This window comes from Pristiophorus japonicus, chromosome 13, assembly GCF_044704955.1.
Source record: "Pristiophorus japonicus isolate sPriJap1 chromosome 13, sPriJap1.hap1, whole genome shotgun sequence".
In the NCBI taxonomy this organism is placed as follows: domain Eukaryota; kingdom Metazoa; phylum Chordata; class Chondrichthyes; family Pristiophoridae; genus Pristiophorus; species Pristiophorus japonicus.
The window spans coordinates 73,639,030-73,653,578 of NC_091989.1; the positions used below are offsets into that span (position 1 = coordinate 73,639,030).

Here is a 14,549-nt window from a genome sequence, read left to right on the forward strand (position 1 = left end):
GGAGGCATAGATTTAAAGTAACTGGGGGGAGGTTTAGAGGAGATATGAGGGGAAATTTCTTCACCCAGAGGGTGGTGGGGGTCTGGAACTCACTGCCTGAAAGGGTGGTAGAGACAGAAACCCTCACCACATTTAAAAAGTACTTGGATGTGCACTTGAAGTGTCGTAACCTACAGGGCTATGGACCAAGAGCTGGAAAGTGGGATTAGGCTGGATAGTTCTTGGTCGGCCGGCACGGACACGATGGGTCGAGATGGCCTCCTTCCGTGCTGTAAATTTCTGTGATTCTATCTGTTGTTCCCTCACCCAGTAACTTGTTTTCCAGTGGATCAGTTGGACGTGGTGAAGGGGATCTTGGTGCTATCTGAATCGGTGACAGCTCACAGGCATCATGCATTCTGGGAACCAGCATTACATTGTGGCTCGGCCGGCCTACACTGAACGCAGCTTTAAAGAACAAAATCAGCAAGTGGAGAGGTATCACAAAACGGCCGCTGATCATTTGAGGATGTATTTCAGGTAAGTGATGTGAGATATCGAAACAGTCCCACCAATCCTACATCACTCTCACATCATCCAAATACTTACACAAGAACAGAGTCATTGTTGAATGACAAAAGACCAAGGTCCATCTATCAGTGAGTCTACAACAGACCCAGACATGAGGTGAGGAAAGCCCCAGTGGGGGAGAGCTTTGGGGCCCAAAGGCCCACAGTCCCCTGTTCCTCCCGACCCTGCGACACTCCCAACACAGCACGGCTCAAGCTGCTCGTATAAAGGCCTGGATACTGGTTCGCCCCAGCCTGCCGCTGTGGCCTGCAGTGGGATGGGTCGGCCCAGGGCACTCCTGATATTGGGCCTCAGACCAGATTTACATCACACACTGGCCAACTCACTGACAAGCTGCATTGCAATTCTGGGCCCCGGCAGTAGCTTAGGAGCGAGGAAATTAAAGGGGGGGGAGAGGGGATCGGGGGAGGGGGATGGGATTAGGGGGAGGGGGGATTGGGGGGAGTGGGAGGGGCAGTGATCCGCCCCCACACTCTCACCATTGGTCCCCCGACATGTCCATCCTTGCAATGACCTGCCTTCCCCAGCCAATCGGAAAACGAATCAACTCTTTGCTACCCGATTGGATGATTGACTGTCCATCAATCAGCCTTTACAGATGATAAACAAAGGAGTTGAAAGATGTTTTGTTTAAGTGCTTCCGTTATTGCCCCCACGATGGTGCACCCCCTCACCCCGGTGCCCCCCCCACCCCGGTGATGGTGCCCCCCCTCCGGTGCCCCCCCCCGGTGCCCCCCCCACCCCGGTGACGGTGCCCCCCCTCCGGTGCCCCCCCCCCCCGGTGCCCTGCCCCCCCCCCCCCAGTGACGGTGCCCCCCCGGTTGCTCCTGAATGTCAGTGTTAGTTGAGGGGACACCGATTTGGGGAATGGGGCTTGAAACGGGTGTTAGGCCCCTGGTTTCATCTCAGTTCAGTCACGCAGCAGGCTATTACTTTTCATCCACTATCACCCTGTCAACTATAGGCTGCAATGAAAAGCAGGAACCGTTTCAACATCATTACTGAGAGGGAACTTTGCTATAACAGTTAACCACGTGATGTTACTGGACTGGTTAATCGGCATCACACTGACACTAAACATGCACTTGATGTTCATTTAACCAATGACAGGACAGCCCAATTTACTATTACTCACTGACAATGTGTTAAAATCACAACAGTGTTACAAATGTGAGATGTATGATGAGTAACAGGGTTGACCCTGAAGAACATAAAATCACAACATGGAATCCATATTTTTATAAAGATTTCAAAAATGCGTTTCAAAGCACAGTGAAAATAAACCCTCATAAACATTGAGTGCACTCACAGGACCGGCTCCGTGGTTCCACCAAAGCTGTAGCAAACTTCATCTCTCCGGTTCATCTTTCATGGGTTCTTTGCTGAATTATTTGTGCCGCACATTTGCTGTGAGGAACGAGCTGGTTTATTAGCAAAGGTTTAACAATGAAGCTGAACCCGGCCAGTTCATCCACCAGGCTCACAACTGCCGCCTCATCGTGGAGAACCTGGACTCAATGAACTGGGGTTTTATTGAGTGTTGAACATCACATGACTGGCTGAACCACTCACAATGCAACAGCTCCACAGACCTTTGGGCATGCCCACCGGTGCATACCTTGCACTGCTTCACCTTTTGTTTTAGAAGCAAGGTATTTATTGTTGTAGTTATTTATACAATATTCCAAAAGATTACTTATCTACTTCATGATCACAAGTTTACAAATTCGACTGCTGGGCCCAAGTACCTAATTGGAAGCGTTTAGTTGCCTTCCCCTCAGATCTCCATCGCTTTGCCATTAGCTGACCGAGCCCATTTTCTATATTCTCCTATGGCTCCGGAGACCATCTCGCCGTGTAGCCCAGGATTCCTGACTTCCATCTTCCTGTGTCCTCTTGAGTTTCCTTGGAACCCTTATATCCGTCCTAGTGTTAGCTTTCTTCCTAAGATCTTGATATTCCCAGTTATCAATATCCTGTCTGGTTGGTTTGCGTTTTCTCATTGATCTTCTCCACTGAACCCTGACTCCACCGCGCCCCCCCGCCCCCCTTCAGTCGGTTGCATCTGAGTCGGTGGGGATATGAACGTTATGACCATTGTGTTCGTTGAAGTACTTGGACCTGCTAACTCACTCTAATCATCGTCCAAGTCAGACTCAGAATCACATACTCGTGGTACCGAAGGTGCATCACTCGCTCGCAACATTTGATCCACATGAACCTTCCTAATATATTCACCAATTTGACCAAGTATTGCTTGGTACCACATACCCGAATAATTATACCAGTATCCCATTTGCGTGGAATATCTTTGGTGAGGACTTGATACCATCGGGCAACTTAGTGTATGAATATAAACCTGTGTGTGTGTTGACTGTCAGATACTGCTGACTATACTGGACAACGTTGAGTTGAGCATCGGCATGGGGGAGATCCAGTTTTGTGAAGGCTTTGCCTCCTGTCAGGTCCTCTGATGTCGGTAAAGGGTACTGTTCATCATCAACTGCTCCATTCAGGGTAATTTTATAATCCCCACAGCGCAGTACTGTTTTCGGAGCTACAACTAACGGGGAGGCCCAGTCACTCCTATCTGTCTTCACTAAAACTCTGTTTTTCTCCAACTTATCGAGCTCTTGCTCAACCTGCGATTTTAATGTACATGGTACCGGCCTTGGTTTACAAAAAATAGGTTTGACATCCGATTCAATCCGAATATATGCATTGTATCCCTTGATGCCCTCGTATGAGTCCTCAAACATGTTAGCATATTTCTCCAGCAGAGTATCTAGCCGAGACTTAACCATTTCTGTACTACAGACGCTGTGCCAATCCAAACGAAGCACTCTTAGCCAATCTTTGCCCGTGAGTATCGGCCGATTGACATATTTCGCTGTAATAATCGGTAATCTTGCTTGTTGCCCCTGGTATTGTACTACACACTCCATTTATCCAAGCGTCTGCAGTTTTTCTCCTGAATATGTTTTCAGCTTCACTGAGCTGGCCTTTAGTGGTATGCCCTTGAAATACTTGTAATACACATCCTGACTCATTATTGAGCAATCAGCCGCTGTATCTATTGTCATATTAGTCCATCGATTATTAATCAATACTAATGTTCTGAAATCTTGACATGAGGAATGTACTGCCTTGCCCTTCACTGCATACACACCAAAACCTACACTGTTCTGATCAGTTTCCACCCAGTGAAGTCTTTGATTATCGTTGGATTTACCTGTGGCTGCAATGCCTCCCCTTACATGGCCCCGCTAGCATCTTGCCCACTTGAACCCACACTGTTGTGTGGTATGGTTTCCATTACTCATTTGGCATCTATTCTTCTTGGTTTCATAACTCTCCCTCTGACAAGGGCTCACCCCGTTCTGCGTTTCTACAGTCTGGTGCCTGTGAACTGCTACTACTGCCGGTAATGGGTGAAATTCCTTCATATTTTTCTCTGCCATCTCCATGGAGCCGGCTATCTTGCAAGCTTTCTCAAAAGAGAGATCATCCATACTTAATAATTTTGACTGGATGCATTCATCTGTTAGTCCACATACAAATTTATCTCGAAGAGCCCTGTCTGGGAATCCTCCAAAATTGCAGAGTAGAGACAATTTTCTTATGGCACCAATGTATTCACTGATGGTTTCATCGGGTCTTTGGTTTCTCATTGTGAACTTATAGCTCTTCGCTATTTCTAATGGCTGTGGATCAAAATTATTCTCCAATATCTCAAGTATATCTGAGAATGAAACATTTCTTAAGGTTAACAGATTCACTAAGATATTATAATTTTATGCTCCAATCATGATGGACAGAAGTCACTTTCATCTTCCCCTGAACTACTTGATTCCTTCATTGTGAATTGCTGGGATTTCATTAACATCATTAGCTCTAAAAAAAACATTTGCAACCTTTCCCTGTAAGATCTAAATGATTCCTTATTTTTGTCAAAAGCTCCCAAATTACTGACATAACTCGTTATCACATCAATGTTGCCATCTTAGCTTAATAGCTGTTAATCACTGTCAGCAATTTTGAATTACTTTCCAACAACTCTAAATGGCTTTCCATGTGCTCTTTCTATCAGTTAAACACTGTTCACTACTCACAACAAAAATGGTACTGCCCGACTATCATTCGGGAACCACATTGCCGATATATCCTTTCACCATGCTCCACTTGCAGTTGCCTTCTCATAAAAGGAAATATCACCAACATTTCTTCATGAAGAAAATCCCATGCTCGTCGCCATTTTTGAAGTATATTTGCTTCACCGGTTCTTTGCTTAAGAATTCACAGTTATACATTTGCTGTAAAGAAATAATAATCAAACTGAACCTGACCAGTTCATCCACCACGCCTCATCGTGGAGAACATGGACTCAATGAACTGGGGTTTTATTGAGTCTTGTGAACATCATGTGACTGGCTAAGCCACTCACAATGCAACAGCTCCACAAACCTATGAGCATGCTTACTGGTACATACATTACAATCTCTTTATTAAAAATAGGCTGATAGAGAATTCATTTAAATATTCCATAATATGAAAACGTGTACATCTAAACTTGCTGCAGGCTCGCTGGTTGTACCTCCTTGAAGATAGTTTCAAGGTATTGAACTGGAATGTTAACACTAAGACCGGGCTAAAACACACTAGAATCTGTTGAAATACAACTGGCTGAAAATGCATAAAATATTTATTTTAATAAGTAAAATGAAAAGTGCAAAGGATGAATGGTAGAACTGGAGTGCAATGATCTTTTGCACAATGCAATTAGTAGCTTGTGTGTTTTTTTGCTCATTTTCTGCCTTCTGTTGACAATTTTGAATCCTTACTGCAGCACAGTGGACGCTGACACCTGGCAGTATCGAACTAAAGTGTCCTTCCTTCACATGGCCACAGGACAGCGGGTGCTGTCTGACTATTAAACTGCAGCCACAGCCCAGCCAGCACCCACACACACAGACTGTGAACAGGACCTGTGGGTGAGCCTCACACCTAACCTGAGGCCAGCAAGGGCAATTGTAGTCAGCACCCGCTCCCCAGCTCAGGTACAGAGCGGGAAGTGCACACTGAACCCTCCTGTCTGCTACCTCACTGCCTCAACTAAAAACTAGTGTGGAAAACAATAAATATTGCCCAGATCTGCTGGACGCCCAGCTCAGATCTCAAGTATGAAAGTGAAAAGATCTTTCTGTAAGATAGGTTCACCTAAAACAAGCCTTGCTCAAGAATGAGGATTGACTGACGAACAAAAACCACCCAGGACAGAGAAACGGAACGTTTGAATGGAATGGGAGAAGTGGTATTAATAATGTACACAAAGTAACGTGGCAGAATTCATTTCTCAGTCACTAAAAGGTTGTCTCTCTTTCAGATGTTCAACTGCAAAGGCAAAGAGGATCTTTTCCACATTCCTTCCCATCACATCTTGGCTGCCGACCTATAATGTGAAAGAATGGCTTCTCAACGACATTGTGTCTGGAGTCAGCACTGGATTGGTCAGTGTGCTACAAGGTACTGCACTGGGGCTGGTCAGTGTGCTACAAAGTATTGCACTGGGGCTGGTCAGTTTTCTACAAGGTACTGCACTGGGGCTGGTCAGTTTTCTACAAGGTACTGCACTGGGGCTGGTCAGTGTTGTACAAGGTACTGCACTGGGGCTGGTCAGTCTTCTACTGCACTGGGGCTGGCCATTGCTCTAAAAGGTACTGCACTGGGGCTGGCCATTGCTCTAAAAGGTACTGCACTGGGGCTGGTCAGTATTCTACAAGGTACTGCACTGAGGCTGGTCAGTGTTGTACAAGGTACTGCTCTGGGGCTGGTCAGTGTTGTACAAGGTACTGCACTGGGGCTGGTCAGTGTTGTACAAGGTACTGCACTGGGGCTGGTCAGTGTTGTACAAGGTACTGCACTGGGGCTGGTCAGTGTTGTACAAGGTACTGCACTGGGGCTGGTCAGTGTTGTACAAGGTACTGCACTGGGGCTGGTCAGTATTGTACAAGGTACTGCACTGGGGCTGGTCAGTGTTGTACAAGGTACTGCTCTGGGGCTGGTCAGTGTTGTACAAGGTACTGCACTGGGGCTGGTCAATGTTGTACAAGGTACTGCACTGGGGCTGGTCAGTGTTGTACAAGCTACTGCACTGGGGCTGGTCAGTGTTGTACAAGGTACTGCACTGGGGCTGGTCAGTGTTGTACAAGGTACTGCACTGAGGCTGGTCAGTGTTGTACAAGGTACTGCTCTGGGGCTGGTCAGTGTTGTACAAGGTACTGCACTGGGGCTGGTCAGTGTTGTACAAGGTACTGCACTGGGGCTGGTCAGTGTGCTACAAGGTACTGCTCTGGGGCTGGTCAGTGTTGTACAAGGTACTGCTCTGGGGCTGGTCAGTGTTGTACAAGGTACTGCTCTGGGGCTGGTCAGTGTTGTACAAGGTACTGCACTGGGGCTGGTCAGTGTTGTACAAGGTACTGCACTGGGGCTGGTCAGTGTGCTACAAGGTACTGCTCTGGGGCTGGTCAGTGTTGTACAAGGTACTGCTCTGGGGCTGGTCAGTATTGTACAAGGTACTGCTCAGGGGGCATCGGCCCGCATGGCTCACCCACTGCAAACATGCTGCTGAATACACTGTCCTGGTATTCACCATCCTGACCTTTCGCTGCCATTTCACCTCGGAAACTGACCGCAACTTTAGGATTTAGTACATTCGCAGCCTCACATGGAAACCCTGAAGTTGCGGTCTGTAATTCAGTGCTCCGAATCAGACGACATTGTGTGCCCCGCCCAGCGTTATCAGGGAAATCAGGGAAACTGACAAAACGCTGTTAAATTCCCCACTAAAAGTTAGACCCCAACGGATTAAGCAACTGGGGTTTTGACAGTGTATTGACTGCTAAACAAACGTTATGGCCTTGACAACTTATTTTAATTTTGTGCAGTATCAAATTTATCCATTTTGTAAATTTTTAAGAAAATTTAAAAAAAAATGTTAAAGTTTGTTTATATTTAGTTCATGTTTGCCATGTGAGAGCCCCAATCTTTGATTTATTCTCTCTAACACTTTTCTAAACATTAGAATTTTAGGAACTTATCCATTTCCTGGTTATCAGTCTGTGAAAATTCTGCCTTTTAATTGGCTGTTTCGACAGATTGTTGCTGTTTCTGAGAATCACCATTAACCTGCATTGATTTCAATCGCGTGTTGGAAAACCCAACATTCTCGCCACAGACATTGCGAGAGCTTTGCGCCAAACTTCAGGGACAGCCTTTGCTTCACCACTGACCATAAATTCCAGGCCCATATTTCTTGTCCAGATCCTTGATTGAGTTTGTTTTAGTTTTTTGATGAGGTAACGGAGAGTGTTGATGAGGGCAATGCGGTTGACGTGGTGTACATGGATTTCCAAAAGCCGTTTGATAAAGTGCCACATAATCGGCTTGCCAGCAAAGTTGAAGCCCGTGGAATAAAAGGGACAGTGGCAGCATGGATACGGGTTTGGCTCAGTGACAGGAAACAGAGAGTAGTGGGGAAGGGTTGTTTTTGGGACTGGAGGAAGGTATACAGTGGTGTTCCCCAGGGGTCGGTACTGGGACCACTGCTTTTCCTGATATATATTAATGACTTGGACTTGGGTGTACAGGGCACAATGTAAAAATCTGCATATGACACAAAACTTGGAAGTATAATGAACAGTGAGAAGGAGAGGGATAGACTTCAGGAGAACATAGACAGGCTGGTAGGATGGCCGGACATGTGGCAGATAAAATTTAATGCAGAAAAGTGCGAAGTGATACATTTTGGTAGGAAGAATGAGGAGAGGCAATATAAACTAAAGGTACAATCCTAAAGGAGGTGCATGAACAGAGAGACCTGGGGGTATGTGCGCACAAATCGTTGAAGGTGGCAGAGCAGGTTGAAAAAGTGGTTAAATAAGTTTACGGGTTCCTGGGCTTCATAAATAGTGCCATAGAGTACAAAAGCAAGGAGGTTATGATGAACCTGTATAAAACACTGATTCAGCATCAACTGGAGTATTGTGTCCAATTCTGGGCACCACACTTTAGGAAGGATGTGAAGGCCTTAGAGAGAGAGCAGAAAAGATTTACGAGAATGATTTCAGGGATGAGGGACTTCAGTGACGTGAATAGACTGGAGAAGCTGGGGTTGTTCTGCTTGGAGCAGAGAAGGTTGAGAGGAGATTTGATCGAGGTGTTCAAAATTATGAGGTGTCTGAACAGAGTAGATAGAGAGAAACTGTTCCCATTGGTGGAAGGGTCGAGAACCAGAGGACACAGACTTAAGGTGATTGGCAGAAGAACCAAAGGCGACATGAGGAAAAACCTTTTCACACAGCGAGTGGTCAGGATCTGGAATTCACGGAAGGGTGGTGGAGGCAGACTCAATCGTGGCTTTCAAAAGGGAGTTGGATAAGTATCTGAGGATAACAATTAGCAGGGCTATGGGGAAAGGACGGGGGGAGTGGGACTCGCTGAGGTGCTGCTGCAGAGAGCCGGCACGGGCTCGACGGGCCAAAGGCTGCCTGTGCTGTAACCATTCTATGATTCTATGATCCAGGCTGCTGTTTCCAGCCCAAAGGGTTAACATTCCTCTCAACATTGTGTTAGTTTTAGTTACATCATAAACTGATAGGCGATGGCCTTGGAGGGTGTACAGATTGTCCTATGTGTTATCTCTTCAGTGTCAGAGTCTCAAAGATCATCTAGTCTTTAATAAACATCAGACAATAGAATATGGGATGACACCAATAAAGTTAAACTGATATGAAACTTCCTGAACTATTTATAGATGACCTATAACTAGGGTTGCCCATAGAACCATAGCATCAAACAGTACAGAAGGCCATTTGGAATATCATGTCTGTGCTGGGTCTTTGAAACAATGTCAGTCAACACAATTATTGAGCTCTTTTAAATTCCTCACAGCTAAATGTTGAACTTTACTTGCCCAGATTTCCCCCTTTTCTCGGTTAATGGCAGTGTGAGCACACTGCCTGTACCCCCGCTCCCTCCCCACTCACACCCCCACCCTCTCCACACCCCACCCCTCCCACACCTCCCCACCCTCTCTACCCCACTCCCTCCCCACCCACACCCCCACCCTCTCCACCCCCCACCCCTCCCACACCTCCCCACCCTCTCTACCCCCGCTCCCTCCCCACCCACACCCACATCCTCTCCACCCCCCACCCCTCCCCACCCTCTCTACCCCACTCCCTCCCCACCCACACCCCCACCCTCTCCACCCCCCACCCCTCCCCACCCTCTCTACCCCCACTCCCTCCCCACCCACACCCCCACCCTCTCCACCCCCACATCCCCACCCCTCACTCCCTCCCCACTCCCACATCCCCCACCCCTCCACCCCCACACCCCCACCCCTCCACCCTCCCCACTCCCCCTCCCTCTCCCCCCACCCCTCCCACACCTCCCCACTCCCTCCCCACCCACACCCCCCCTCCCTCCCCACTCCCCCCACCTTCCCCACTCCCCCTCCCTCCACACCCCACACTCCTTGCCCCCCCCCACATTCCCCAACCCCCACCCACTCCCTCCCCACTCCCCCCTCCCTCCCTACCCTCTCCACCCTCCCCATACCCCCCACTTTCCCCGCTCTCCCCACATTCCCACTTTTCCCCCCTACCTCCCCACACTCCCCACTCCCCCCACCCCCCCACACTCCCACTCCCCCCACCCCCACCCCCCCCCCACACTCCCCACACTCCCCACTCCCCCCACCCCCACCCCCCCACACTCCCCACCCTCCCCACTCCCCCCACCCCTCCCCCCACACTCCCCACCCCCATCCACCACCATTCCCATGTAATTGCCAGTTGGATACACTGATGCTGCTGTGTGTGTTTTGCAGGATTGGCATTTGCTCTGTTGGTCTCGGTCCCTGCCGGTTATGGACTATACTCAGCCTTCTTCCCTGTGTTAACGTACTTTCTGTTGGGAACGTCAAAGCATTTATCAGTTGGTGAGTGTGATATATTCACAGAGCACAGCACACACAGCTCCTAACATGGCAGGCAGCTCTGTCGGACCTCCGGAACAGCCTGGTTCTGTTTATTATTAACTCTGTAGTTGCAGTACACAATACATCCACATCCACAGTGTGGAGCTACAAACATTACAAACTTACAGACATTACACTTCTCCCTCCTTAATGAAGAAGTTATTATAACAAACATCATACATAACTTTCATGTTTATACATAACACAGGATATAGACTTATTTTTTTTCCATATTTACAAATTTAACTTTACCACCTGTTTTCCGATTCGAAGAGGATACCTTCGCTCTCGAACAGAACCTTCCAAACATGGTGTCGATTTCACACTCATTCGAGGCTCATCCTGAGGAACGTTTTCCTCCATGGAATTTCCTTGATTTTGATTTGAACTCACTCTAACTTCAGGCTCTTTGTTTTCCTGACTTGGACTCAGACTTTCATTCTGATTCTCTCCTGGATTTGTTTCCAGTACATTGGATTTAGGATTTGCTACTGGTGTATCAAAACTATCTGATGAGTCAGAAATAATTGAATCATTCCCACCTTCATGTCTATCGGTAAAATATGATCAATATGAACAAACCTAACCTGTCCATTATCAAACATCTTGACCAAATATGTGCGAGGATCACATATCTTCACCACTCTTCCTGGTAACCACTTTAACCATTTATGGTGATGGTTCTTCACTCTCACCTTCTGATTTAATTTCACACTTCTCTTTTTTACTCTACCTCTATCATGATTCTCTTTCTGTCTTAATTGTGTCTCTTCTACGGACTGTGCCAAATTTGGTTTTAACAACAAGAATCTAGTTCGTGGCTGTCGTTTGAGAAACAACTCTGCTGGTGTTCTACCAGTAGTTGTATGAGGAGTATTTTGGTATGTAATCAAACAATTAGCCAATTTGTGATCCAATGACAACTGTCATTTTCTTGGATTTGGATCTAACATTTGTTTTATGAGGGCACGTTTTACAATTTGTACAGTGCGCTCTGCTGCACCATTTGAAGCAGGGTGGTACGGTGGAATCTTGGTATGTATCACACCATTTTTGCTTGTGAACTGTGCAAATTCTTCTGAATGAAATTGTGGTCCATTATCCGAAACAATTTCTTCAGGGAGGCCAAATGAAGAAAATAATCTTTGTAAAATGTCCAATATGTTGTTAACACAGCTCCTAACATAGCAGGCAGCTCTGTCGGAAGCCTCCGGAACAGCCTGGTTCTGTTTATTATTAAGTCTGTAGTTGCAGTACACAAATATGTCCGCATCCACAGTGTGGAGCTACAGACATTACAAGCTTACAGACATGACAGTGAGAATTCCAAATTTCAAGACATTTCTGAATATTGAAAGTATGAATTTATTAAAGACTCCCACCCTGAATATTTCTGATTGTCCGCAGGGCCGTTTCCGGTGGTGAGTTTGATGGTGGGCACAGTCGTGGATCGGATGGTGAGTGACGGGGACACAGGTGTGAACACTACCATTTTTCCTGCTGATATGAGTAAAGAGGACAGGCAGGTGTGGGTTGCTGCCTCTGTCACCATGCTCACCGGGATCTTTCAGGTTTGTGTCCCTCTGGCTCGGGAAAAATCTGGCATTTTCAAAAATAAATACTCTGAAAACTTACCAAGATTTTTTCCCATTTGCAGCTGGGTCTTGGACTACTTCAGGTGGGGTTTATTGTCATCTACCTGTCGGACCCAATGATCTCGGGCTTCACTACAGCTGCTGCCATTCATGTCCTGGTGTCCCAGCTCAAGTTTGTGCTGCAGTTGACTGTCCCAGGATTCAGTGGGCCACTAGCTATCATTTACGTAAGTTCAAACAAAAGGCTGCTCTCAGAAACCTTCACATCTAATATTGATCATCGATATTTATACTTACTTGTATTTGCTAGTTTGTATATATTTCATCAAATAGGAAAAGAGGATTCCGTATTTAAACAAAATTATATTTGTAACTTAATAAAATGCTTTAATGAATAAGGTTATTGATGTCTATGTTGTGTGCTACTTTAGACGCTGAAGTACATTTTCAGTCATATTCAGGAAACCAACATCGCAGACCTCGTCATTTCACTCGTCATCATGGTCGTTGTATTTATTGTGAAGGAAATCAATGATCGATTCAAGTCCAAACTCCCAGTACCAATCCCCATTGAGGTTATAATGGTGAGTAGGTTCACTCAATCCCCAGAGGAATGTAGGAACAGGAGGATGCTATTGATCGCCTCGAGCATGTTCTGACATTCTATGATATCATGGCTGATCTGTATATTAATTCCATCTACCAGCCCTGGTTCCATACCCCTTAATACCCTGTGCATAACAAAAATACATCAATCTCAGTGTTGACATTTTCAATTGACCCCCAGCCTCAACAGATTTTTAGGGAAGGGAGTTCCAGATTTTCACCCTCCTCTGTGTGACATTGCCCCTGATCTGCTTACTCCCCAACCAAAGTAAATCGTTTCTCTCTATCACCCTATCAAATCAGTTAAATCATCTTAAACACCTCAATTAGATCGCCCCTTAGTCTCCCGCACTCAGGGGGATACAGGCCTAGTCTGTGCAACTTGTCCTCAGAATGTAACTATTTCAGCCCCGGTATCATCCTGGGGAATCTGCTGGCCCCACTCCGAGGCCAATATACCCTCCCTGAGGGGCGGGGCCCAGAACTCAATGCAGTACTCTCAGATGTTGTCTAACCAGAGCTCTGTACCCATGTACATAACTTCCACCCACCTCAAGATAAAGGCCAACATTCCATTAGCCTTTTGAATGAGTTTTGTACCTGTCTGTGCCCTCAGTAGAAATCCCCGGGGAACACCACTTGTCACATCCTGCCAATTGGCGTACGCTCCCACAATCCCGACTCTCTGTCTCCTACCTCGCAACGAACTCACTACCCAAGCCAATTCCATGGGCTCTGACTTTAGTTAACAGTTGTAGTACTGCCCAGCCGCCCCATCTCATTTGCTATCAGTTTGAAGTTTGCCCACTTTGTATTGAGTTTCTGAATCCAGGTCACAGTTATAAATTAGAAGTAATTGGGAAGTAGAAAAGCAGTGTATTTAGGGAAATGTTGGTGTTCAGTGGAACACAAATCACTTGTACATTCTTTGTACACGATTCCTTGTACACCAATCACTGAAAGTTAACATGCAGGTACAAAAGCAATTAAGAAAGCAAATGGTATGTTGGCCTTTATTACAAGAGGATTTGAGTATAAGAGTAAAGACGTCTTATTGCAATTATATAGGGCCCTGGTGAGACCACACCTGGAGTATTGTGTACAGTTTTGGCCTCCTTACCTAAGGAAGGATATACTTGCCATAGAGGGAGTGCAGCAAAGGTTCACCAGACTGATTCCTGGGATGGGGGGATTCTCCTACGAGGAAAGATTGAGCAGACTAGGCCTATATTAGCTAGAGTTTAGAAGAATGAGAGGTGATCTCATTGAAACATACAAAATTCTTACAGGGCTTGACAGGGTAAATGCAGGGAGGATGTTTCCCTCGGCCTGGGGAGTCTAGAACCAGGGATCACAGTCTCAGGATACGGGGTCGGCCATTTAGGACTGAGATGAGGAGACATTTCTTCACTCAGAGGGTGGTGAATCTTTGGAATTCTCTACCCCAGAGGGCTGTGGAGGCTCAGTCTTTGAGTATATTCAGGACAGAGATCGATAGATTTTTGAATATTAAGGGAATCAAGGGACATGGGGACAGTGCAGGAAAGTGGAGTTGAGGTAGAAGATCAGCCAGGATCTTATTGAGGCTCGAGGGGCTGAATGGCCTACTCCTGCTCCTATTTCTTATGTTCGTGTGTTATGTTTGATTCCAGTACTTTGCACCTAGTTTCTAGAAAGTGAGGAATGACCTTGCTCTAGTCGTGGTAATTTGGGCACTTTTAATATTTTTAGTTTGA

The 14,549-nt window shown here is 46.4% G+C and overlaps 1 protein-coding gene across 1 annotated transcript in view; it reads left to right on the forward strand.

Moving 5' to 3' along the window:
* Positions 1 to 391: 391 nt before the first annotated feature.
* LOC139278115 (chloride anion exchanger-like) overlaps positions 392 to 14,549 on the forward strand; it is a 125,031-nt gene continuing 110,873 nt past the window's right edge. Inside the window, exons 1-6 of the mRNA XM_070896772.1 lie at positions 392 to 519; positions 5,954 to 6,093; positions 10,463 to 10,573; positions 12,020 to 12,183; positions 12,270 to 12,434; positions 12,639 to 12,791. Coding sequence (XP_070752873.1) covers positions 392 to 519; positions 5,954 to 6,093; positions 10,463 to 10,573; positions 12,020 to 12,183; positions 12,270 to 12,434; positions 12,639 to 12,791 — 861 coding nt within the window. The remainder of the gene's footprint in view (positions 520 to 5,953; positions 6,094 to 10,462; positions 10,574 to 12,019; positions 12,184 to 12,269; positions 12,435 to 12,638; positions 12,792 to 14,549) is intronic.